This window comes from Geotrypetes seraphini, chromosome 4 (genome assembly GCF_902459505.1).
Source record: "Geotrypetes seraphini chromosome 4, aGeoSer1.1, whole genome shotgun sequence".
NCBI classification, from domain to species: domain Eukaryota; kingdom Metazoa; phylum Chordata; class Amphibia; order Gymnophiona; family Dermophiidae; genus Geotrypetes; species Geotrypetes seraphini.
Window position 1 is genome coordinate 111276913 of NC_047087.1, and position 24687 is coordinate 111301599.

General features: G+C 42.2%; 1 protein-coding gene across 2 annotated transcripts in view; it reads left to right on the forward strand.

The window, feature by feature from the left end:
• IGSF11 (immunoglobulin superfamily member 11) overlaps positions 1 to 24687 on the forward strand; it is a 137504-nt gene that overhangs the window by 107469 nt on the left and 5348 nt on the right. For both annotated transcript variants that reach the window (XM_033943218.1, XM_033943219.1), the window contains exons 2-6: positions 6785 to 6942; positions 12941 to 13148; positions 18883 to 19038; positions 21377 to 21499; positions 23701 to 23848. In XM_033943218.1, the coding sequence (XP_033799109.1) occupies positions 6785 to 6942; positions 12941 to 13148; positions 18883 to 19038; positions 21377 to 21499; positions 23701 to 23848 (793 nt within the window). The remainder of the gene's footprint in view (positions 1 to 6784; positions 6943 to 12940; positions 13149 to 18882; positions 19039 to 21376; positions 21500 to 23700; positions 23849 to 24687) is intronic.

A 24687-nucleotide genomic window follows, 5' to 3' on the forward strand; every position in this document is an offset into this window, starting at 1 on the left:
TTTCTCACTTGTGACTAGAGAGTTGCACGGGGACAGAAATCCCAGCCATCCCCGCCCGTTCCCGCCAGGATCCTCTCCATCCCCACCCGATCCCGCCAGGATCCTCTCCGTCCCCACCATCCCCGCAAGGAATTACCTCCATCCCCGCCCGTCCCCATAAAAAGCAGCAATTACTTGTGACAGGATCATCAATTCCACAGTTTCTTTTGTGTTTGCGCTGCTGTTTTCCTTGTGAAATCTCTTTGGTGGAACCCTTTTTTGTTTTCTGTTCAGATAATTAACTTATAAACTCCCTTTTTTACTAAGGCTGATGTGTCCATTATATTATATGGACGAACCCTGCTTCCAAAGCCTTCCATCCCCGTGGGAGTCCCGTGGGCCAGAGAGGGGTCCCGTGGGAGTCCCGTGGGTTAGGGGGGATTCCCGCGATCCCCGTTCCAGTGCAGACCTCTACTTGTGACAGGTATTTTCTAATCAGGCTACAGTCCTTCCCATGTATATAAGTGTTGTATTCTTTCTTGAGCAATAGAAATAACTGAGGAACTGAGGAAACGGCTCTGCATGTGAGAATGACTGCACAAGCTTGGAACATTTATTTGAAATATTTATAACTTACTTTCTCAAATCAAAGAGATAGCCCAAGTAGTTCAGAAATAAAATTGCAACCAAATACAAGAAAACTATTAAATAAATAAAAGTCCCCTTTATAATGCCCTGCCCAATCATGCATACATTTAGTACACCAACATTTCATTGGATTTAAACTAGCTCTGCGTTCTGGAAGAGCTGTTCTGTCACTGGCTTATGTTCCTGATCAATCATAAGGTGATAAGGGAATAGGGATTTGTATACCGCCTTTTTATAGTTACACAACCACATTCAAAGCGGTTTACATACAGGTACTCAAGCATTTTCTCTATCTGTCCTGGTGGGCTCACAATCTATCTAATGTACCTGGGGCAGTGGAGGATTAAGTGACTTACCCAGGGTTACAGGGAGCAGCATGAGATTTGAACCCACAACCTCAGGGTGCTGAGGCTGTAGCTCTAATCACTGCACCACACTCTCCTCCCCAATCATACCTGCTACAGGTAAGAAACAATGCTCCCTCACACATTCATACCATCTCTTATCCCATGAGACTGTTCCTAGAGGCAAGAAGTACAAGTGAAAAGCTATATTTAGTTGGCAACTCAGACTACATAGCAAGTGGCAGTGTGTCCCCACTGGTGGTTTTCCTTTAAGAGAAAGTCAGATGAGGTGCCATTTAATAATAATAAGTGTGTGCCACGTCTTTTCTTTTATTATTTAGTTAAGGCTTGATTATCAGCAAGTACTTTGTGTGCCAGACATGTGGAACTAGGATGACTGATTTGAGTTCTAAATATAGCATCTCCTTGTAAATATTCCAAGAAATGTGTTTCTAAATTAATTTTTTAATCTTTTATGCTTTAGTATGACGAGATTTATAAGCATGCATGGAAATGGAAGGGCAAGTATTTCTAATTTTCAAGAGGGGGAGAAAGATGAAGACGGCCAAGGTTACAGAAGATTAAACACAGAATAATTTTTAACCATCTTTATCAAGTAAATGTCAAAATCATTTCTAGTTTGCTGCCAGGCACAAAGAAAATGTGTCTATTTAAAATAGATCAAAGAATGGCTTCTTTAATTGATTTGCTCTGGGGAAAAAAAGTGCTGTATTGTAAAAATTGGTCTGATGGCTCTTACTGCTAGTGCTTCAGGACTTTGAGTCCCATGTACATATAAATGTACATGCTTATTTAAAAATAATGCCAGAATGGTTAGGCTAGTTATGCAACAATCCAGGTCCAGCTCAATATAACCTGAGCATTTGCACATTCCACAGGGCTTAGTAAAAGGAAAGATGAGCAAGGGAATATTTGGAGGGTTATTGTGAGGCTTGCAAGATAAGACTATTTGAAGTCTCTCTTCCCTTAGCTTAGATCAGGGATAGGCAGTTCCGGTTTTCAGGATATACACAATAAATATGCATGAGATAGATTTGCATCTCAAGGAGGCAGTGCATGCAAATCCATCTCATACATATTCATTGTGGGTATCCTGAAAACCTGACCTGGCTCCGGCTCTCGAGGACCGGAATTGCCTACCCCTGGCTTAGGGAAAGAACAAGGAGAGAGAGCGTGGATATCTGGTGCATGTCTCCAGATGGATCTCTTTTGTGCATACTGTGACAGTAGTGAACTTTACTCCTAAGCTAAAGAATGTGATATACTCATATGATCTGAGTCTCTCAAACATATTGCGCTTTGAGACCTACCTGATCTATTAATATAGAACTGCCATTGAGAACCATCTCCCTTGGTAGTGATACAACTTTTGATCTTTGCTCTCTATTAACCCTTTAATTGGCAGATGGTGAAATGGCTGCTTTACATAACTTGATGTTTGAACGAGAACAACCGTGCCAAGTAGCAGGCATTTGGAGATGCAGATCTCCCATAAGAGCCATGGAAAACACATGTTGCTTCTGAGCAACAATTCCCAATAAAGGGTTAGAGGAACATTTTCTTTATATTATTCAGCATGTCAGATACACTGTAACAATGGAACAGTTTTTAGTCAAATAAAATATCACCTTTTCAGAGACTCAGCAAAAAACACCCCAAAAAACAACGATCATTATTCTTTCCAACCTTTAAAGAAGTCAAAAAACATTATACAAAGGTAGTCAAGAAGAATCCTCCTCTCTAGGTGAAAATCAACTCTCCAAAAAGTAAATGGAATGGGATGAAACTTGGTATGGTGAGGAAAAACCAGTGTTATTCAAATGTTACTCAAATTCTTCTATTCTGCCAGAGTTCAACAATGTCAGATTGGGCCAGGGGATTCCAGAAAATATAGTCCAATTCTTTTCTGAGGATAAGCAATTCCAGCTTCTGTAGCATAGAAGCTTACATAACAATGAAACACAGCAGCTGGAGAATTACTCCTTCTAAACTAACCCCTCTGCAACTGCTCTGACCTGACTATTCTCACACAAACTAACCCAACACCCTGAAACTTCAGCTACCCCAACTAAACTACCCTACATATGAATATTAATACACTCTCATACATACGTAGTGGGGTTGGAAAGAATTCCCAAGCCAATCGTTATATGCTTTCTCAACCTGTTTTTAAGATGCCAGGAGTTGCTTTTGTATACATTACATTAGTTTCTTTTATTCCGCCAATACCTTGCGGTTCTAGGTGGATTACAAAAGGAAGAGATTCTGGTCATTTCCAGAAGATTACAGGGCAGCTATTAGTTATAACATTTGGAGTCTGGTGATGGTGTAAGGATATTGGTTGTATCAGGAGTTTGTCTTGACCGTGTGATGAGAAAGCAATAAAGTAAATATCTTGTCCTCTTGTTTGTTACTACTACTTTTTTTTGTTGGTTCAGTCCAGAAGATTTGATCTTTTTTTTTTTTAATCTTACAGCTATAAAGCATTCCGCCCTGCACAGGCAAAAGGAAGCAAGCGCCTAATTTTATTAAAGCACTTCCTTCCTTTTGCCACTGCAGGGTAGAAGTCTTCTCCTATCCCTTGGAGTAGCCCTCTTTCTTTCAAAATGGGAGAATACCGGGCCTTTTTCAACTGGACAGGAAATGAAAATTCCTATTTATGGACAGGTTTAACCTAATTTTTCCCCTAGGAACTTCTTTTTCTTCCTTTTAGCTTCCAGTTCAACTAGAGCTGGCCACTATTGAGCTAAAATACAATAAGAAGTTTGCAGCTATCTTGGGATTTCCTCCGTTTTGTATCCCCTTTCCAATTAAGCCACCAGGTGCTACAAATCATGGCTCCTTCTGAGGGTGTAGCCAATGTAAGTCTGGCCTCTGAAATACACTTCCCCCTCCGTATTCGCTGGGGTTAGGAGCAGAGCCTGCCCACAAATATTAAAAAAACGTGAATAATATTCGGGCCAGTTCTGCCCCTAACCCCCACTTCCCCTGGCTATTTTAAGTCCTGAAAGCCTCCCTTAAGCTGTACCTGGTGGTCTAGCGGGTTTTCAGGCAGGAGCGATTTCACGCTCATGCCCCATGCAGATTGCTCAGAGGAAATGGCTGCCTTGAGCTCCCGTAGTCTTTTGAGACATTTCCTGTGAGTGATCTGCATGGGGCAGGAGCGTGGGAAGATCGCTCCTGCCTGAAAACCCGCTAGACCACCAGGTAAGGCTTAAGGGGGGAGGCTTATAGGGCTTAAAATAGCCTGAAAAATTTAAATGAATTTTCTGGTATAAAACCGTGAATAAGCGAATCCATAGATACAGAATTTGCGAATACAGAGGGAGAAGTGTATCACCCTTGAGTGAAGGCCAAGACTCCCTCCCCCTTCTAGGGGCAGCAAAAGCTGCCTCTGTAGCATCCCTGATTCTGGCCAGTGCAGGCAACTGCAATCTTGTCCTGGAATCAAATCCAGGTTACATTGCCACTGAATCAGTGGATAGGTTCATACAAATTGCCTTGAAGTATTTTCCTGGCAGCATTTTTTGGAAAGGGAAACATTCTTAATAATCTCTTATTTACAGAATCAATTGCTGCCTTTCTATAGTTTCTTTTTAACTTTTGCAGCAAGCTGGCCTTCCTCCTCCATATGTGGGAGTAATCTGTGTAGTGTGCCATGTTATCTTATTCAGGTGGCGAGCGACTGCCCAGGACTCCTCTCAGCAGTGAGAGAGCGAGCCATTTATTCAGAAAGATGGCATAGAAATGCTGCTTTATTGCAACTTCCAAGGACAGCAGCTGCTGGGCATCTTTCCCAAACATATAACTAAGTTACTTTGTCTTTTATCTTTTTTTGTTTCCCTTTGGATTGCTTTATTTTTGTAATGTCTAGATGAATAGAAATAGTGATTTCATAACTCTTTTACCTCTTTGAAAATATTAGCATATGATATTAGAGAAATCCCTCATTGGGTTTGCCAGTTCCTTCTATGTTCAATTTTAGTTTTTATTTTGTATGTGTTTCTAAATTACTTCTGTTTGCTCTTTCAGTCTTTTCCCCTTTTCAGTCTGTTCATGGATCTTCAACAGAGCAAAATAGTTCAGGTTAAAACTAACATATATAAATGGACAAACTTTTTACTGGTTCACACTTAGGATGTGGAAACAGAGATATGCTTAAGTTAGTTTAAGGATGAATCTGATTTGATGATTATATGTAGATCTCTGTAACTCGGGGATATGCAACACTGGTCCATGAGTGCTACAGGTACATCAGGTTTTCAGGATATCCACAATAAATATGCATAAGATAGATTTGCATACAATGGAGGTAATGCATGCAAATTTATCTCATGCATATTCATTATGGGTATCTTAAAAACCTGACCTACCTATGGCACGCGAGGACCAGAGTTTCCTGTCCCTGCTTTAAGTAGATACAGTAATCTTTAAAGTAAACAGCATTTAAAGGATCACTTTTTACATATGTTGGCTTCTTAGATAAAGAGAACCTAGGATAGAATTTATGAGCCTTCCTAGAGCTTGGTCTTCTGTGAAAAGATTTTATTGACAATGAGTCACATGTGGAAGCAGTCCTCTGGTTTCTTTGTTAAGTTGGCTCAGCTTATTTGTCCAAATCTGTTATGTTTTTTGCTTGTCACCCTGTAGGTTGCCCTGGGCTCAGAAGAGGGGAATCTGTGTCTCCTTATAGATGATTTCATAAATTATTAAAGAATAAGCCACATTAGAGAGGCTTGAAGAATGCTTCTAACTTAATTTGCAACTGCAGTGCTATACGAAAATGAAAATTGCTCTCAAGTTATAAATATTCAAGCTAAACAGTTTGCTGTACTGTTTGCCCAACTATTTGTAGTTAAAGCAGTTAGAGTGGGACATTGGAAGAGTGAGGTCTTGGATAAGTGGGACACTGATAAGGATTTTACTCTTAAATGACTGCAATAATATGAGCCAATCTGTATAAATAGGCAATTATGAAAAGGAAGCATTTTATTTACTGTGGAGAGGTGCTAATTTTGCTTTAGGGGGGGCTAACACAATCAGGAAAATGTGATCAATATTTCCTATTCAGCACCAGAGACTTTCTAGACTCATAGCTGCTCTCATATTAATAATTTTGCATTTTTTTTTAGCTACTCTTTTCCAAATGATGATCAATTTGGCTTTACTGTATTAGAATATAGGCCCTTACCCAAAGAGCTTACAATCTTATGAGGATGCTTGAGGCCCAGGAGATAAGATGACTTCTCCAAGGTCACAAGGAGTGTCGGTGCCCAGGAAAATGGAGTTTGAACTTATTTTTACCTGGTTCTTAGCCTATTGCTTTAACCACAGGCCACTTATACCTGTCATTGTGAGGTGATTACACTATGGGCTCCTTTTACGAAGGCGCGTTAGGGCCTTAACGCGCGAAATAGCACACGCTAAATTGCCGCACGCACTAACCGCTACCGCTTCCTCTTGAGCAGGCGGTAGTTTTTCGGCTAGCGCGCACTAATCCGGTACATGCGCTAAAAACGCTAGCGCACCTTCGTAAAAGGAGCCCTATATTTCTGTTTCCCCTAACATAAGATTTAGAATGCCAATGAAGATGGCCATAGTGGATCTGTTTTATTTAGGAGAGTAGCTGAATGTCTTTCTGTATCTTTTTGACAGCTTATAGTACCACTTACTACTCTATATTCTTATGTTCTTATGTTCACTGTCTATCCAGACAGGAAGAAAATTTGGGAGGAATGATATTGGGGATGATCCATCACCCTATGTTATATTTCCCTCTTCTGCTTATATAGTGAATGCGCTGGAAGTATCGGTGAGCTCTCCAAGTATCCAGGTGGCCCGGGGTCAGACAGCAGTCTTGCCTTGCACCTTCATTACCAGTGCTGCCCTCACTAACCTAAATGTCATCTGGACAGTCACCCCTCTCTCCAATGCCAATCAGCCAGAGCAGGTAAGTTTGCCACAAGACACCTTACTTCTTGCTCAAAGCTATTACAGATTGGGAGAAACAGCATTTTGCTTTTAATGTTCCATGTTCTCAGAAATGTTCTAGAGACATATTTATTAAATCTGTCTAGGTCTGTCTGCACTAGTGCTACCCGATTCAGGAAAAAAAATTTTGATTCAATTCAGCCTATTGAATTGGTTTTTCGATTCGATGAGATTGGGTGTTTTTTTTCAAACATCCTGGTGGGTTTATTTTATAGCCTCTTTACCCCCTTTGCCTTCTCCTAACCACACTGGCGCTGTGGTGTAAACAAAATAAACAAACAAAAAAAAGACTTTTCCTCTCTCTGTTAAATCCTAGCTCACGTTTCCGGTCTAACACCAGCTCTAGCAGGATACACGTTTCAAATCTGACATATTGTAATCACAAAACAGAAAATAAAATTAGTTTTTCTACCTTTTGTTGTCTGATCATTATTCAAATCTTGTTGGTCCCAAGCTCTGGTTGTCTTCTGATAACTTGCTTGCCAGTCTCCTTCTTTCTCCGTGCTAACCATCCACCTGCCATCTCCGTCCTCCCCTTCCGTTTCCCTTCCCTCCCCCGGAGGTCTAGCATCTTTCTTTTTTTTTCATCTCCATTCACAGATCCACCTTTTCTTAACTACCCTTTCATCCAGCATCTCTCCCTCCTTCCCCACCACCCCAGGTCCACCATCTTTCCTTTTCTTTTCCCAACTACCCTCCTATCCAGTATCTCTATCCCACCTCCACACCATCCCTTGTGTCCAACTTCTCTCCCTTTCTGTTCCTTCCCTCCCTAAATCCCATTATCCATCATCTCTCTCCCTCTCCTCTATTTTTAGACCCATTATTTCTTCCCCCCAAAGTCCGGCATATGCACGTCTCTTTGAAACCCCCCCTTCCCTCCCTCCCTCCGTGTACTTCTACACCAGGGCCCCCCTCCCCTGAAGGTCTGTTCTCCCCGAAGGCCTGCACCCCACCCCTGAAGGCCTGTCCCCCCCCCTTGAAGGCCTGCACCTCCCTAAAAGGCTTGTTCCCTCTGAAGGCCTATGCCACCATTCCTGGCCTGTCCCCTCTTTAAAGGCCAGTCACCCCCTTAAAGGCCTGTCCCCCCCCGAAGGCATGTCCCCCCCCCTTGAAGGCCTGTCCCCCCTTGAAGGCTTGTCCCTCCCTTAAAGGCTTGTCCTTCCCGAAGACCTGCCTGTCCTCCATGAAGGCCTATGCCACCATCCCTGGCCTGTCCCCCTTTGAAGGCCTGTCCCCCTCTCTTGAAGGCCTGCACCCCCCAAGGCCTGTCCCCCTGAAGGCCTGTCCCACCATGAACGACTGCGCACCCCCCCCCCCCCGGGAAGGCCTCCGTGTTCCCCCTGGCCTCCCCGCACCGTTTACCTTATAGGTGAAGCCTGTAGAGCAGATCGTGGTACTAGCGTCTTTGCAAACTGCTTTGAGCTGTTTCCTCTGCTGCAGTCCCGCCCTTCCTCTGACGTCAGAGGCAGGATCGCAGTGGAGGAAACAGCCTCGAAGCAGTTTGCAAAGACACTAGTGCCGCAATCTGCTCTGCAGGCTTCACCTATAAGGTAAACGGTGCGGGGAGGCCAGGAAAGAAGCAGGAGGCCAGGGGGGAAGCCCGATGCTAGGATGGGAAATTGGATGCTGGGGGAGGGGAAGCCAACAGCAGCACTTCCTGACTGACCCGCCCTCCTCACCCTCTAAAGAAAGTGCGGCAGCGGCCGGCCAGCAAGAGCAGCGCTGCTGCTCCTGCTTTAGGGGGCGAGGGGGGAGAGTCCGAATCTGGAAGCCGATTTTTTGGGTGTTTTAAATCGATTCGAATCGATTCACCCGAAGTGAATCAGTCAACCGATTCGAATCGTGAATCGGGCAGCACTAGTCTGCACCCACTGACTTTATTTTAAAGTGAAACTGATGACTGGCCGATAGCCATGCAGTGCTCTATGACCCTAGGACACAAGATTTGGGCCTGTGTATGGTGAAGGTCATGGATGGTTCTGGTTGAGGAGAAAACTTATGCATAGTGAAGGTCATGGATGGTTCTGGTTGAGAAAAAAACATATGAATGTATACTCCCTTCCACAAAAAGGCATAGATAGGGGACAGGTTGCGTTGGTTGGGGGCCATGAGGTTTGCATGCACTTGGGATGAAAGGAATGGGCTAGGTAGGCAGAAAACCATGCAGTGCTATGAATTTGCGCATGTTCGGGGGTGCCTGGTGATATTCTTTGTTCCATGGTGCAGGGCTGGCTTAGCCTATGGACCAAATGAGGCACTGGCTGAGGGTGCCGGTTATATAAAGGGTGCCAAAATCCCAGTCCAGTTGTAAAACTATTTTAAAAGCAAAGGTGGTTGGTTTAATTGTGTGTTTGTTGTATGCATTTATATTATCTTAACATTGTACTATTGTTTCTTGGATGTTAGTATCCAAGTAATTATTATATCTTTACAATGTGGTGGTTTTGCAAAGATTTAATAAAAAGATCTTAAAAAATTTTTTTTTTTTTTTTTTAATCCTGATCTAGCATCTTTCCCTCTTTTTTTCCCTTTCCTCTTGAAACTGGGTTGGAAAGGGGAGGGAGAGATGCTGGACTAGGATTTTGAGTTTTTGCATCTTTTCATAGCTTGGGGGGGGACTCCAGAGAGAGGTGGAGCTAGTAGATCTTAGGTGTGGGAGGGAGGGGCACCAATGTATAAGTTGGCTAAGGGTATCATAGTCCCTTTAGCCAACCTTGGCTCCAGGTAGCAGCCCTGTCCACCCTACCCTAAATTCAGGCGAAAAAATATGATCATGTCACACCACTAATGATCAAATCACACTGGCTTCCTATTTCCCACCGAATTAACTTTAAGATTCTATTTTTAGTATTTAAAGTACTAATCTTTAACGAACCACAATTTATGTCAAGAATGATTATTCCATACAATGCCCCACGCTCTCTACGATCATCTTCTTCAAACTTACTAACAATTCCCTATTTGAAAATCGTTGGCACAAGAAGAAATGATATGTTTTCTGTTATGGCTCCTAAATTGTGGAATTCTCTGCCAAATTATATTAGAAATGAAAAAGATCTTTCATCTTTTCAAAAATTATTAAAAACTTTTTTGTTTCAAGACGCTTTTGATGTGTAATACGGCCTATCTTGGACCCCTTATATTTTGCCACGAATATCAAACTCATTAACCCCCTTCCCTCCCTATTGTTTTTTTCCTTTTATGTAATTTCCAATAGAGAATGAAGTTGTAACTTTTCCCTCCTTTCCTTCTTCAATCATGTCTGTCTCTAATATGATTGCTGAAATGTTAATTGATTTAATTAGTTTGTATGGTGTTTAGTTTGTCCAATTGTATGTGAGACCACTATCTAGTGGCTTTTTAAATTGTACATCGCTTAGAAAATTTGTATAAGCGATTCATCAAATGGTAATAAAACTTGAAACTTGAAAGATAAATTAGATGTGACTCATGGAAACGATGATGCTCCAGTTCTGGGCCTCTTATTTTAGTATGCAGATTCACAACAAATACCCTGCTGTTCATTTTGATCACAATTGGAAAAGCAAGCTACAAAAATGCATACATAATAAACACATCTATAAATAAATAAATTCCAATTAGAATAGATCTTGAAGGACATGCAGGTGCCATCAAGGGCAAAACTAAATATGTATGAAGTAGAAAGCAGAATAAAGTTCATGCAAAGCTGTGTACAAAGTATTCATGCCAGCCGCTCCATATGTTATCTATCAAAAATACAATCATCTGATAGCAGCACCAGATCCTTGGAAGCTAAATTTATATCAATTAGTTGCAAGTACTATATTTCATTGAATAAAAATAAAAAATGTTCTCAATATGAAGCAAAAAGTCTGGCAGCATGGCTAAACCCAGGGCGGTAATTTAAGAAAACAGCTGGTTGTTTGGATGGGATTTTATTTGTTTAAACTAGCGGCCCTATTGCTGCTTCCTAAGGGGTAATGGGGGATGGGGCTTGATAAATTGCTTTTTCTGTGTGGTTTACACAATCAAACAGGTTGACACGGGGCAATGAAGTGTTGAATGATTTGCCCAGAATAAACAAGGAGCTGCAGTGGGAAGCGAACTTGCAACCTCAGTAAAAAAACAAAAAACCCCAAAAACATTTTTCCCTGGCAATGGGGTAAGTGGGATGGATTATAAGAGGGAGAGTGCCAACTACCACTTATATTGAGTAAAGTAGGTCAATACTTAATTAAAAACTGTGACCTGATTAGGAGCCTTTCTACTAAAATGCAATGATTTGGGACTTAATGAACTATAGTAATTTTAATATACAGCAAGCCCAAAACTAACGCATCAGGAAGGGGCGTTAACACATAACCTGCAATAAAAAATAGTGAGAACATTTAGATGAAGGTGGGATACCTGCTCCTAGTTAAAGCGGAAACATTTAGCACTTCTCTATTTAGGAGTCAATATGTGCTCCCATGTTAACTCTGCGTTAGCTGGTTAGTGCACAGTGGGGTCTTTTTCTAAAGCTGCGGTAAAAGTGGCCTTAGCGCACCTCTTATGTGGGTCTTTCTCATGTGTAAGGACACTTGTGTCGCAACTGGAAAATAGCACATGCTCTCATTTTTTGAATTGATGGCCACGTGCTAATTTTGACATTAGCGCACATCCATTAAAAAACATTACCGCGTGAGCCCCTAAGCGTTACCTGTTGTGCAGGCGGTAAGAGCCCCTATGCTAATCAGTTAGCAAACACACTAACTCTCCACCTGTTAACACATCCCTTTAGAGCAGTGGTCTCCAACTCAAACCCTTTGCAGGGCCACATTTTGAATTTGTAGGTACTTGGAGGACCGCAGAAAAAATAGTTAATATCTTATTTAAAAAATAACAATTTTGCATGAGGTAAACCTATTTTTTCTGTGTCCCTCACAGTTAAAGTTTAACATCTTTCCTTTCTCAAAACTGACACATTTCAATCACTATATTGAAAATAAAATCATTTTCCCTACCTTTGTTGTCTGGTTTCTTTATTTTTCTGTGCTTTTAACTATGTTTCCAGGACCAATTGTACTTCTTTCCCATTTTGCTTCCCTTTATTTTTTATTTTCCATTCCGATGTATTTATTAACTTTCCTCTCCCCATGTACATACTCCCCCCCTTTTAGCTTAGCCATGTTTTTATTTTAAGTTTCTTTAAAAAAAAATGTTATATTCTATTTTACTGTTAACCGTTTAGATACTTGTATGATAAACGGTATATCAAAAATAAAGGAAACTTGAAACTCTCCATCTTCACTTTCTGCCTTGTATCCATGTTTAGAACAAAACACAAAAGACCCCTCCTCTTATCAATACTGGGCAAGTTTCTCAAATAATATCATCATATAACATTTAACGGCTTTTAAATATTTAAATGTGCTCATAAGCTCTTCAGCAAGGCGCCACAGCAGCGGTACAATGTCGCTAGAAAGGTGCTTGAATTTTAATCATAACACATTGCATGGAGCAAGGATTCTTGCTTCTACTGGAGTGGCAAATGTTATGTCTCTACAAAAGCTGTTTAACAGTAGACCACTTATCTGAAAAGGTCAGTTCACGGCTCCAACACAGTCTGTGTTTCGCTACGCTACATCAGGAAGCCGGAAGGATAAGCTTTTTATATTGATTTTAATTGCAGTGTGCAGTGCCTGAGTCCTTTGGTCTACACACTTGATGTTGAAAAAAGACGCCCTGGGGAACATCAAGTGAAATTAGATGGAATAACAATTGCAATTTGAGAGTTTATAAGGATCAGAGTTTTCAGCCATGGAATTGTCTTTCCCCGATTAAATGAAAGTATCTGTTCATCTGGAGATTCATTGCCAGGGTGGCCTAAACGTCTGCAGTCAACTGTAAACTTTTCCAGGGTTTTTCTAGTCTTCATCACTCTACCACATTGTGTCTCACTATCCGTTGCTCTTGCTCTCTCTCTTGTCCAGGTCATCATCTACCTAGGTGGACAGGTCTTCAGTGGTGCAGCACAGTTCAACGGACGAGTGGGATTTGCAAGGACCATGCCAAGTACTAGTGCCTCCATCTATATCAATAGCACTCAGCTGTCCGATACAGGCACCTACCAGTGTTTGGTCAACAATGTTCCAGACCGAAGTGGCAGGAATATTGGGGTCATCGGGCTCACGGTGTTAGGTGAGAGGGGACAGACCCTCATTTCATGGGCTTTTGAGGAAAGAATTCTGAAGCAGCTGTCTTGTGCCTTGAACTTTTCTCATTGTTTGTATGGAGCATCTTGCAAGACCCACATTACTTATTTCATGTGTAGGCAAGCATGAAGTGATTGCCCGTGTACTAAAGAAGGGGACTATAGGGCTCCTTTTACTAAGGTACGCTAGCGGTTTTAGCGCGCGCTACAATACTTCACGCGCTAAACGCTAACGCCTCCATAGAGCTTGCGTTAGTATTTTTCGTTTAGCGCGTGCTAAAAACACTAGCGCACCTTAGTAAAAGGAGCCCATAGTGCCTTTGGACTGCAGTGACAACTGTTTACTTTAGCTGCCTACTAGCTGCTACTTATCGTGAATTAACCTTTTGTAATTTATGTTACATATGGATATAAATTGCTCCAGCTCTGTTTTGTTTCATTCCTGATATTTAGGCAAATTTTTCCCCCTGTTCCATACTCCACTCCAATATGCCACTCCACAGCTAATGTCAGCACAAACATTTACACATTCTGGGGTCAGAAGAGCATTTTTTTTTAACATAAAATATTTGACTTTTCCATTATACCACAGTGACTCCTGCCTTGCTATGCAGACCATGGAGCTGGGGGGATACAGTTGCTTCTAACGTGGAATTGGTCATTTTGTTCATTCAGTCCTGGCCAACTTCATCTTCCAAACTTAATCCATAGGCATTTAAGTCAGAGTGCATGTAGAGGGCCAAATGTCTTTACAAATTGCACATGTATTATGTTATCTGTACAGACAAAGCTGTCAAAGCTGTCTGACAAAAGTATATTGTGAACATATTTTAATTCCAGCCTTTGCTTTTAAGTTAGACACATAGAAGGGCATTTTTGCAAGGACATCTAAGTCTGAGGTTGGCTGTTTTAGGCAAGATGTCCATAAACCCAGCAGAAAAATGTCCATTTTCAAAACTGCCAGAGGTCTATCTTTTATTTTTGAAAATGACCTATGTATAAGTTTTGGTCCTTAGGACTTCTATTTTTTTGGACCTTTATCAAAAATAAAAACGTTTGCATAAAAACGCACAAAAGCAAGTTTTGTAGATGTACCCAACTACCTTGTCTGATGGTGGCAGAGGAATCCCCATCAGCTGAACTGGTTTCGGGGATTCCTGCCAGCTCGACTGATGGGGATTCCCCTTTACAGGATCAGCTGAGCTGCAGAGCCCTACACCCCTCCTTCCGACATCCCCCAACATCCCCAGACTCCCTACGTCCCTCAACATTGTAGGACCCTCTCCCACATCCCTGGACCCCCCCTGTATATGACGATGACAGATTGGCAGGAGGGAAGCCCATTCCCTCCTGCCTACAGGGCCATATGCTGCGAATGATGGGTCTTTCCCCTCCCAATGCATCTTGGGGGCACTTAGACCTGTTTTACTTTGGTCTAAGTCACGGTGTGTACGTTCCACCTAGGATGTCCTAGAAAAACTTTGATTCTTTAGCAACTCTCCAGACCAACCCAGTTCAGATGGGTAATAGCTCACCATGACCAGCAGGTGGAGACTAAGGTAAAACCTTTTGGCTGTAATACAAGTAGCTGTGCTTCCCCCTAATATATTCAGTCTGCTGACTAGCCAAGCAGAATTAAGAATTATTAAGTATAACAGTAACAGCATTCTGAACAGGAGTAAGAATTAACATAGAACAATACTGTTGGAAATTGCATAGAGAAAGCTTCTTTAGCAAACGTCCCCACAGCTCACCAGCTGAGCCAAAGCCCCTGTTCTTTTTAATACTAGAACCATAGGAAAAAAACACACTCTTCATGCGAATCCCGAATAAACAACAGACAGACAGGGCGGGGACTGGGCCGATCTGGAGAGTCTAAAAGAGAGAAAATTAGCAGGCAATAACCTAATTTCTCCTTATTGCTTCAGGACGTCCAGGTGGAAGATTGCCTGATTCCTGCCCATAATAAACCTCCCAACATGCCCCTTTGAGGTCTGGACACACAGCAGCTTAGAAGTGCTGCTGAATGTCCAGAAAATTTCTTTTGATTATCAGCACTTGACGTCCCTGCTATTAGGACGTCCAGGTGCTGACTTAAGCAGATTTTTGGACGTTTTAAAGTTTTGATTATGCCCCTCACAGGTTGGTACTTGGCAAATTTACAGCAAAAGGCTTCTTGCTTGTTCAGGTAAGGCACATAATCATCAAAACCAGAATGCCACCTTCTCTACATTACTATAAACCTCAGTTTTTGAATCTGTTTGAGAATTCAGCTTTTCCCAACCTGCAGTCATCACCTTATTAATTTTAGCGCACTTTAATGTAAATAGTTCAAAAGTCTAACAAATTGAGTGTTTTAAATTTGAATTTCTACAAATCAGTATGACTCTACTTTGTTTTACTTTCTAGTACCCCCAAATCAGCGGGAAACCAGCCATAGCTTAAATATAGGAAGCAGAGTGTCAAATAAAAACATCAGCCTCAAGTTGTGCAGTTCAACTTAGGCAACTTAAGAGTAGGCCAAATTGAAATGCTCCGCTGTGAGTGTATATATATAGCACTATATGCCTCAAAGGAAGAAAATAATTTTAGGCTGTCCTATGGATGAACGACACACAACTGCCTCTTGTCTTCCTGCTGAGACCACAAAAATTGTAGTTGAATGATTTAACTCTCCAGTTCTCTTGGTGCTGTGTTACAGCACCATTGGGGATTGAACTAGGGTAGTTCAACTAATGCATTCCAACCTATCATGAAAACAAGTTATTGATATATTTTATTCTACACAGAAATCTTACAAACTGTTTCTGGGGACACCAAAATTGAAATACCTTCTTAAAAACATGTATGTGTACCGTTTGTCAAACAATGAACATGTTGAAAAAAATGAACAATTCTGATGTGGTCTTATTACTGCATACTAGGCATAGGCATCGGAACGAGGGGGGGGGGGTTACAAGGGCCGTGGCCTCCCCAAAAATTGCATGGCATTAGGGGGGGAGCAAACAGGGCAGCTGCTCTATTTCCCATAGTAGCCTACAAGCGACTTTGTCCATGCTCTCAGGCTCTAATGCTGTGCTTGCCGGCTTCCCGACCCTTCTTTGATGAAATTGGAAGTTACGTCATGAGGGGGGAGGGAGGAGAAGCAAAACTGGCAAGCACAGTGTTAGAGCCCCGGAGCATTAGCGAAGTCGCTTGCTGGTTAGGGCGTCGTCGGTGGGAGATAGGGCAGGGAGGAAGGCTTCAACTCGCTGCACCTGCTTATTTCAGGCTAGGATGTCGGCAGCAGGAGATAGGATAGAGAAGGAGGCGTTCAACTTGCTGCTCCTGTTTGCTTTGGGTCTTCCTTGCTGCCGGGTCCTGCCTTCATGGAAACAGAAAGTAGGTGGGACCCGGCAGCGAGGAAGGCCCAAAGCAAGCAGGAGCAGCGAGTTGTGAATGCTGCACTGCAATGAAGAAGGAGGGAGGAGGGATAGAAGAGGAAAGAGAAATGCTGCTGCTGCTGCACTCAATTGGGGAGAAAGAAGACCAGGGAAGGGAGAGAAGAGGAATGAGAAATGCCAAGTTCATTAGGGGGGGGGGAGAAAAAATGCTGCTGTACCCAATTGGGGAGAGAGAGGGTAAAAGGGAGAAGGAAGACCAGAGAAGTGGGGGGGGGGGAAGAAAAATGCTGCTGCTACACTCAATTGAGGAGAGAGGGAAAGAGGGAGAAAGAAGACCAGGGAAGGGAGAGGAGAGGACCAAAGGTGCCAAATCCATGGGAGGGAGGAAAAGGAAAGTAGATACCAGACCATGAAGGGGGAGGGAGGGATGCCATGGCATAGGGAGTGGGAAGGAGACAGATGCTAGATCAGAGGAAAGAAACGAAGGAGGGAGGGAGAGAAATGAAGGAGAGGAGATGCCAGATAATGGAGGGGAAGATGGAAGGAGAGAAGCAAGGGCATGGGGGGAGGGAAGGAAAACTAAGGAGACAAATGTCAGATCAGAGGGAAAGGAAGGAGAGGAGGTGCCAGAGCATGGAGGGAGAGATAGGAGAGGAGAGAGATGCCAGACCATGGGGTGGAGTGGGAAGGAAGGAAAGAAGAAGAGAGAGATGGCAAAGCATAGGGGAGAGGTGGAGACAGAAAAATGGAGAGGGGGGTAACGCTGAAATTAATCATATACAAAGGAGAGAAGGGGCACAGGATATACAGTTTATTGAAGGGACATAGAAAGAGGGAAGATGCTATATGGAAGAGAGGGAGAGGGTGGACACTGGATGAAAAGGGCAGAGAGGGCGGACAGTGGATGGACGGGGCAGAGAGAAGGTGTACAGTAGATGGATTAGAGAGAGAGGGTTGATGCAGGGTGGAAAGGGCAAAGAGGGGGCAGATGTTGCATGGAAGGGAGAGAGGACAAACGTTGCATAGAAATAAGAGCAAAGAGAAAATATTTAGGCAGCTGATCTGTACAATTCTTACTTCAAAATATCTGTTAATCTATACCTGTTAATCACTAGCTCTTAACTGTTTATTCCACTCAAGTTGTACCATCTTTTAATTATTGTAAACCGCATAGAACTTCACGTTCCTGCGGTATATAAACTGTTGTTTTATTATGATTATAAAGCAGAAATTACAAAAGGTATAAATAATTTTTTTGTTGCTTTTTGTAGAATCAAGTAGTATTATAACTGTATTGATAAAAATTTATAAACATCTGAAGACCTGGCTATTCTCAAAAATCTGATTCTTTTTCCATGTATGACATCCTAAGCCCTCAAAAAACTCTTCATACTTGGTCCTCTAACCCTTCATTGTAGTTCCTTTCTATCCCATCTCCTGTAAACCGTGCCGAACTCTACGAATGTGGAGATGATGCGGTATACAAACCTAAGGTTTAGTTTAGTTTAGTTTAGGAAATGAAAATAAGGCAATTTTTGGGGAACTAAATCCCTTTCCTCAGGCCAGGACAAGATACCATAACAGCAGTATACTGTACTATCCTGAAGAAAGATTTGGCCTCTGAAAGCTAATTGAAAAATGGATTAGTCCAATAAAATTGTATTTTCTTATTTCTCATTATTTGTTTTATTTCTATTTGCTAATTTGTAAAGTGGTGATTGTTTTGTATCAGTGTTTTCAAATTTACTACTACTGCTACTATTTGCATCTACTGTCTTCGTATTTTGCACAGTATTAGGGAACAAGTGTCACAGTTTCTGTGGTGTTTCATTGTAGACAGAGTCTTGCATCTTAGGGTTTCATTTTTATATATTAGTACTTTTAGTTTGTGGTCCCATATTTGCTTAGGGGTTATCTGTGTTGTGGTAGGAATGAATGTAGGAATGAATGTTTAGAAGCATATAGTGTGCTTTGTGTAGTTTAATTTTGTGGTTAACCATTAGGTGTTAATAAGATTATATTGTAGGTATATATGAAAAATTAATGATAAAAAATTGTATTACAATTAGTACTATTAAAGGAGCAGGGTCTAGGGGTGGAAATTGGGCGGGTCAGGGGTGAAACTTTTTAAGGCCCCCCAAACAAAAAAGCGTTCCGCTGCCTATGATAGTAGGTGAATATATACTGTAGATCCAGAGAGCTTTTGCACTCTTGAGTGGCTAGTACAACACTGTTTTTGAATTTCATGTAGCCAGTGTTATGAAACACCTTTGTCATATTGTGCACTTTTTCCCCCCATATCTTCACATTTATAAAATAAAATATGTGTGTTTTGCAGTTCCCCCTTCAGTCCCACTATGCAGCGTTCAGGGATCTTTGGACATTGGCAGTGATGTTACCCTGTCCTGTGGATCAGAAGAAGGCACCCCTAGACCAACTTATCTTTGGAAGAAGCTAGACAGTGCCCCCAGGCTGCCTCCAGCTGCGGTGCAAGGTACCAACTAGATTTTTTCTGTTCTAAAAATGCTTCTGTGTCAGGGTGTCAACTTTTGTTTAGCATATGTTTGTATCTGCTTTAATTGATATTTCAGCTAGTGTAATTTTTTTTAAAGTGATTTTTCTGTGAATATTTTATGCTGTTTTATGCCTTTGTAAATAGCACATTGTATTTGTAGGTGTGGCACTGATATGATTTTATATAGGGTTATCAGATTTTCCCGAAGGAAAATCCAGACTCATGGCCATGCCCCCCCAGGCCCGCCTAGTTCTACCTGCGTCACGCTCCATCCCGCCCCCAGCCACAAACCCCTTAACCTGTTCGTGTGTCGAGATGGCATCCGCGCATGTGCGAAGGAGACGTGATGTCACACGTGTGACATCACTGCATTGCAACCACACGTTCACGGATGCCATACTGACATCGCAAGCTTTTCAAAACACGGACAATGTGCCGGGTTTTGAAAAGCCGTCCGGACCCCTGGACATGTCCTCAAAAGGAGGATGTCTGGTAACCCTAGTTTTATGAGTATTTGTAGTATCTTGTAAAAGTTTCACATTCTCTTGTCTGAAAACGTTTTGACTTAAAACTCTTAAACTAAGATCAGTTATAGACAGTTGTTTCAGAGAAAAAAAGAGGCAAATAACCAACTGCAAAGGAAAATGCAGATAACAAAAAGATCAGTAGAACATGTTGAACTATTTTAATATTTGAAATCTGGATATATGCACCTGAAACCATCTTATCTCTTCTTATAAGATGGTTTCAGGTGCATATATCCAGATTTCAAATATTAAAATAGTTCAACATGTTTTGGCATCACAGCAACCTGTATCAGGGTAGCTGTTTGGGCTAAATTTGTGTCATCCATAAGCGAGTGCATGCCAAAATTCCTCCTAAGTGCAATTCTTTAAAAATGCACATATTTTACAGGTGGAGTCTAGACTTAGCATGGGTAATACTTGCATTCAAAAGACATATAGAATAATATGAGTTATGTGCATATCTTCAAAATTTAGATGCATACACTTAATGCCAGCTATAGGGCTAACAAAAGTGCCTATGCCAAACTTAACAAGTATGTATTTTTGCTGTTGTGCGTGTCCTATAAGGCAGTGTCTCGCACACTTTGTGAGCCACGGCACACTAGACTGGCGGCCGAGGCACGAGGGCACCCGGGAATGCGTGGATGTCAGCGCAATGATGTCATGTCCATGCACGGAGGCCCTTCAGATGGGGCCCTGAGCCGCCAGTGGGGGCTGCTGAAAAAGAAGAGGCACATAGAGAAGACACGCCAGGGAGGAGGAGAGGTGCTAGCGGCAGTTGACTGCTTTACAAGATGTGCCTCTCACCGTGTGAAGTATATCCTTTAGGCAGTCAGCTGGCACTGGCGCCTCTCCTCCACCCCGGCGTCTCGTGGCACACAGACACAGGCATCTACATTCCTTTATAGAGTAGGTTCCTACCAGGCACTCAGTTATAGAATCATATCTTCATACTGTTTGGAGGCTGAGAAGTTGCACGCATAGCCCTCCCTACACACACACACGTTTTCACTGCTTCCAGATGTTGGCTCTTAGCTGCTCTAATTGTGCTTTATACAAATCACCATTTGTCCACAGGCAGTGCCTGTACCTGTAACTCTTCTGGCCTGTTTCAATGGATAGTAGTGGCAGGTGAGATGAAAAATTGGAGCGTGGCAATGGAGTGAGAGGAATGCTGGCTATTTTTCTGTATTAGGGATGCTCAAGCACTACCGCTCCAATGAAGCTGGTGTTTGTGTATCTTCGTATAGAGCAGTGTACAGTATCACAAACTGTGTGCCATTGTGAGATGCCAGGGAGGAAGAGAGGCACCGGCTGACTGCCTACAGGACATGTCTCTTGTGGCAAGAGGCACATCCTGTAGGCAGTAAGCTGGCACCACGCCTCTCCTTCTCTCTGTGCCTCTTCCCTTCCAGCACCTCCTATTGGTGGCTCAGGGCCCCCTTTATGCATTCAAGGACATCAACATGATGTGCACTTCTGGGTGCCTCGAGTCACGGCCACCACGCTTAGTGTGCCCTGGCTTCGCAAAGTTTTTGTGAGACACTGGTATAAAATGTAGATAATTTCGGACATCTGCATTGTATTACAGCTTCTACTGTAGATGGGTAGAATGAAGTGTTTTTTGGCTGAGGATCATAGAAAAAGTAAATGATGGAGGAATAGAAACTTGCAGTTTAAAAGTTCAGGTATTCTCCTGCTACATTCTGTATCTTCCCCACTAACCTGCGCATCCCACTAATCCTCAGGTTTTCCTAATTCCTAATTCTCTCTTTTGCTGTTAATTATAGACCAGGTGCAAGGAACTGTCACTCTTCGAAATGTAAGCATGGTTTCCTCCGGACTTTACCAGTGCATGGCATCTAATGCCATTGGGAGTAGCACTTGCCACCTGGACCTCCAAGTCATCTTGCGTAAGTATGTAGGGAAGCAGATTGGAGGGAAGTGTCTTCTGGTTTCAGCCTCAAATACTGTTCACTTCGTTACCCAGAGGAGCTGCAAGTGATTTCACAAGCATGAGAGGAAAATATTTTTGATACCATAAATTGAATTATTGATTACCTTTACTTCACATGGGAGCCTGACACACCTGAATGTTTTATCATCTAGAAACAAATATATTATTGATTGATTGATTGGAATTTATTAACTGTCTTTATGAAGAGATTCACCCAAGGCAGGTATGATTTAACATAAAACTTACAATTTTGTTAACAGCATAACAGTAGTAAAAGATCAAATATAAACATAAATGTAATGAATGAGGTAAAGTGAAGATCAGTAAATAGAAACTTATTAATAGTACTACCATGAAACAATTTACAAAAATATACTTAACAGCACTGAAATTCAAGTAAGAGAGATATAATACATACTGAAAGGGAGACATAATACTTATGAAGCTTCTAATAAGCAGAAATCAGAATATTCAAATAACAAAGATATGACACTAATGTTTTTATATAATAGAGATAATCCTATAGCCAAGGGTACAACTAGTACTAATAATCATTTCTATAGCGCTACTAGTGCTGTACATCAAAACCTAGAAGAGACAGCCCCTGCTCAAAGGAGCTTACAATCTAGTCAAGACAGACCAACTGGACAAGAAGATGCATCAATACACAGTGCTCAGGTGGGGGAATTACAGAGGGAATGATAAGACAAATATTGGTGCCCAGACATCAGAGCTGAAATCTTCCTGGGAAAAACAGGAAGAAAGGCTGTGTCTCTGAGGTCAAGTGCAGATACTAGATGGGGACAAGATGGGTGGTACAGAATGTGTTGGAATAAACAGATGGGAGGCTAAACTCAAGGCAAGTTGTTTATACTGTTAAACAAGATATAAGGTACTGATTTAGTTAGTATGTGTGGCAAGTTAGTCCTGGTGCAGAATTGAGAGTATAGTTAATCACCCTGTGTATTAAAGGCGTGGGTGAAGAGCCAGGCTTTCATCTGCTTCCTGAAGTAGAGGTAGTCTGGAGTTAGATGTAGCCCCTCTGGGAGTAAATTCCAGAGTGTTGGAGCTACTCCTGAGAAGGCTTTCTGGTGGGTATCGCATCATAAAGTTTATTTTAATGAGGGTACAGATAATGATGCTCCTTGAGTTCTTTAAGTGTTCTGGCCCATTTTGTCTGAGGATCTTGAAAATTAAACATAGAGATTTAAATTTAGGTACTTGGTAGCCAGTGTAGTTTATGCATGAAGGGTGTGATGTGGTCACGCCTCTTGCAGTTTTCTAGTAGCTAATGCAAACTCCTTTTGGTTGGACCAGTGTACAGGGCATTGCAGTAGTCTAGTCATGATGTTATCATGCCATGGACCACTGTGGTCAGACTTGTCTTTTCTATATGTGGAGAGAGAGTTTGTAGCTATCCAAGGTCAACTGTGCAAACTACTCAATAAGGGATTAGCAACTGTGCTTCAAAGTCAATTGACGCCAGCTGCTGCACTGAGTCCTCCGGTAATGGCACCAGCCTCCTCGATACAAATTCAGGTCCCGTCATCGGAGCACCTCTTCCTCATATTCATTGTGGCTATTCTGAATACATAACGGGCTGAGGGAAGGCATTGGTTTTCTTAGCTCAGTACATTACATAGTATCAGTATGGTTATTCCAGAGTGCCTTGTTATAGGTGCCAGTTATAGGTGTGATGAGGAAAAGGAAGCTGGAGGCTGGAGTCTTTTCTTTAAGAGGAAGGCATAAACTTTGAAATAGGTTGCCTTTGAATTTGAGGCAGGAAGAAAATATGACCTCCTGTAAAAAGCTAAGAACGTGATACTTTGACAGGAGGTAGAATACTATGATTGGGGAAGAGAGTGGCTGATTGATAGGAAGTTTGCTGATGTATGGAATGAGTGATGGAAGTCTCTTTTCATGTGTATGGCGGGGGTGGGGGTGATCTTTTTAAGGTTGGTTTTATTATGTGACTATTTTTTACTTTGTTTTTATGTAAATCATGCTAGGCAGTTGATTTATTTTAGGGGTATGATATATGAGAAATAATTGAAATGAAATGTCCAAGGATGTACTATATTGCATGCAGCCTGATACTGTAGATTATAAAGCAAGCTTATCACAGTAACACTGATTTCTTTGCTCATGTCTTTGCAGCTCAACACCAAAATGTAGGCCTGATCACAGGAGCCATTGCCACAGGGGCAGTGGTACTGATTGTTTGCATTATTCTGGTAGCTGTGGCATTATTCTACTGGAGGAACAAGCGCAAGGAGGAAGAAGAGGAAATCCCCAATGAGATAAGGTGGGTAGCACTTGAACAGAAAGGGCTTTCTTCTGTTATGTTGTCATTTAAGGTAGCTGCTGGAAAGCCATAAATACTTTAAAACAGCAATCTCTTCAATTCTAGTGTTTTCAAATGAAAAATACAGAAAATGATCTTGGCTCACTGGAACACCCAGAAACCAAAGTTTTTGACTGGCTACAGCTACAGTAGCTGCCAGCTTTGCATCAACTCTTCTGGTTGGTTAAATATTGCTTTTACCTGCATCCAGGGTGGGATCTAAGGCTCTGATTGGCCCAGACACATCAGGTCCCACCCATAGGAGGGGCCTTAAACAATCTGGGCCAATCAGAGCCTCAGGCCCCTCCCTTGTGCATCCCAGGATGCAGCGATGAAGGGAATGCCTGCCATTTTGAAGAGGCGGGTCAGGTGACCGGAGGGAGTAGATATCCCTCCGGCCAGCCATCTGAAAGTAAGGTAAGGGGAGAGGGGGGTCATTGGAGGCACGGGGGGGAGGGTTTGCATGGCAGTGGGAGAGCATGGGCATGTCTCCCACTGCTGAGGGGGTTCCTGTAATTTTTGTTATTTTTTTTATTAGCCACAGTCAAAACACATGCTACATGATACACTTTTAACATTACTGGCACCCCGGACCAGTCGCTGATTTTTGACGCCAGAAGCAGATGCCGCTCTTGGAGAATGGCTCGACAATTTTTAAGAATCCACCGGAGTGCTCGGGTCAGTATTCAAGAGCCCATTTGCATGGCTGTGTCAGACTGCTAGAAAGCTTGCTAAAGACCGCGATAAGCCGTTTTGATAATCCAGTTTAGCGACCGCATTAAAGTTTTGAGAATATCATC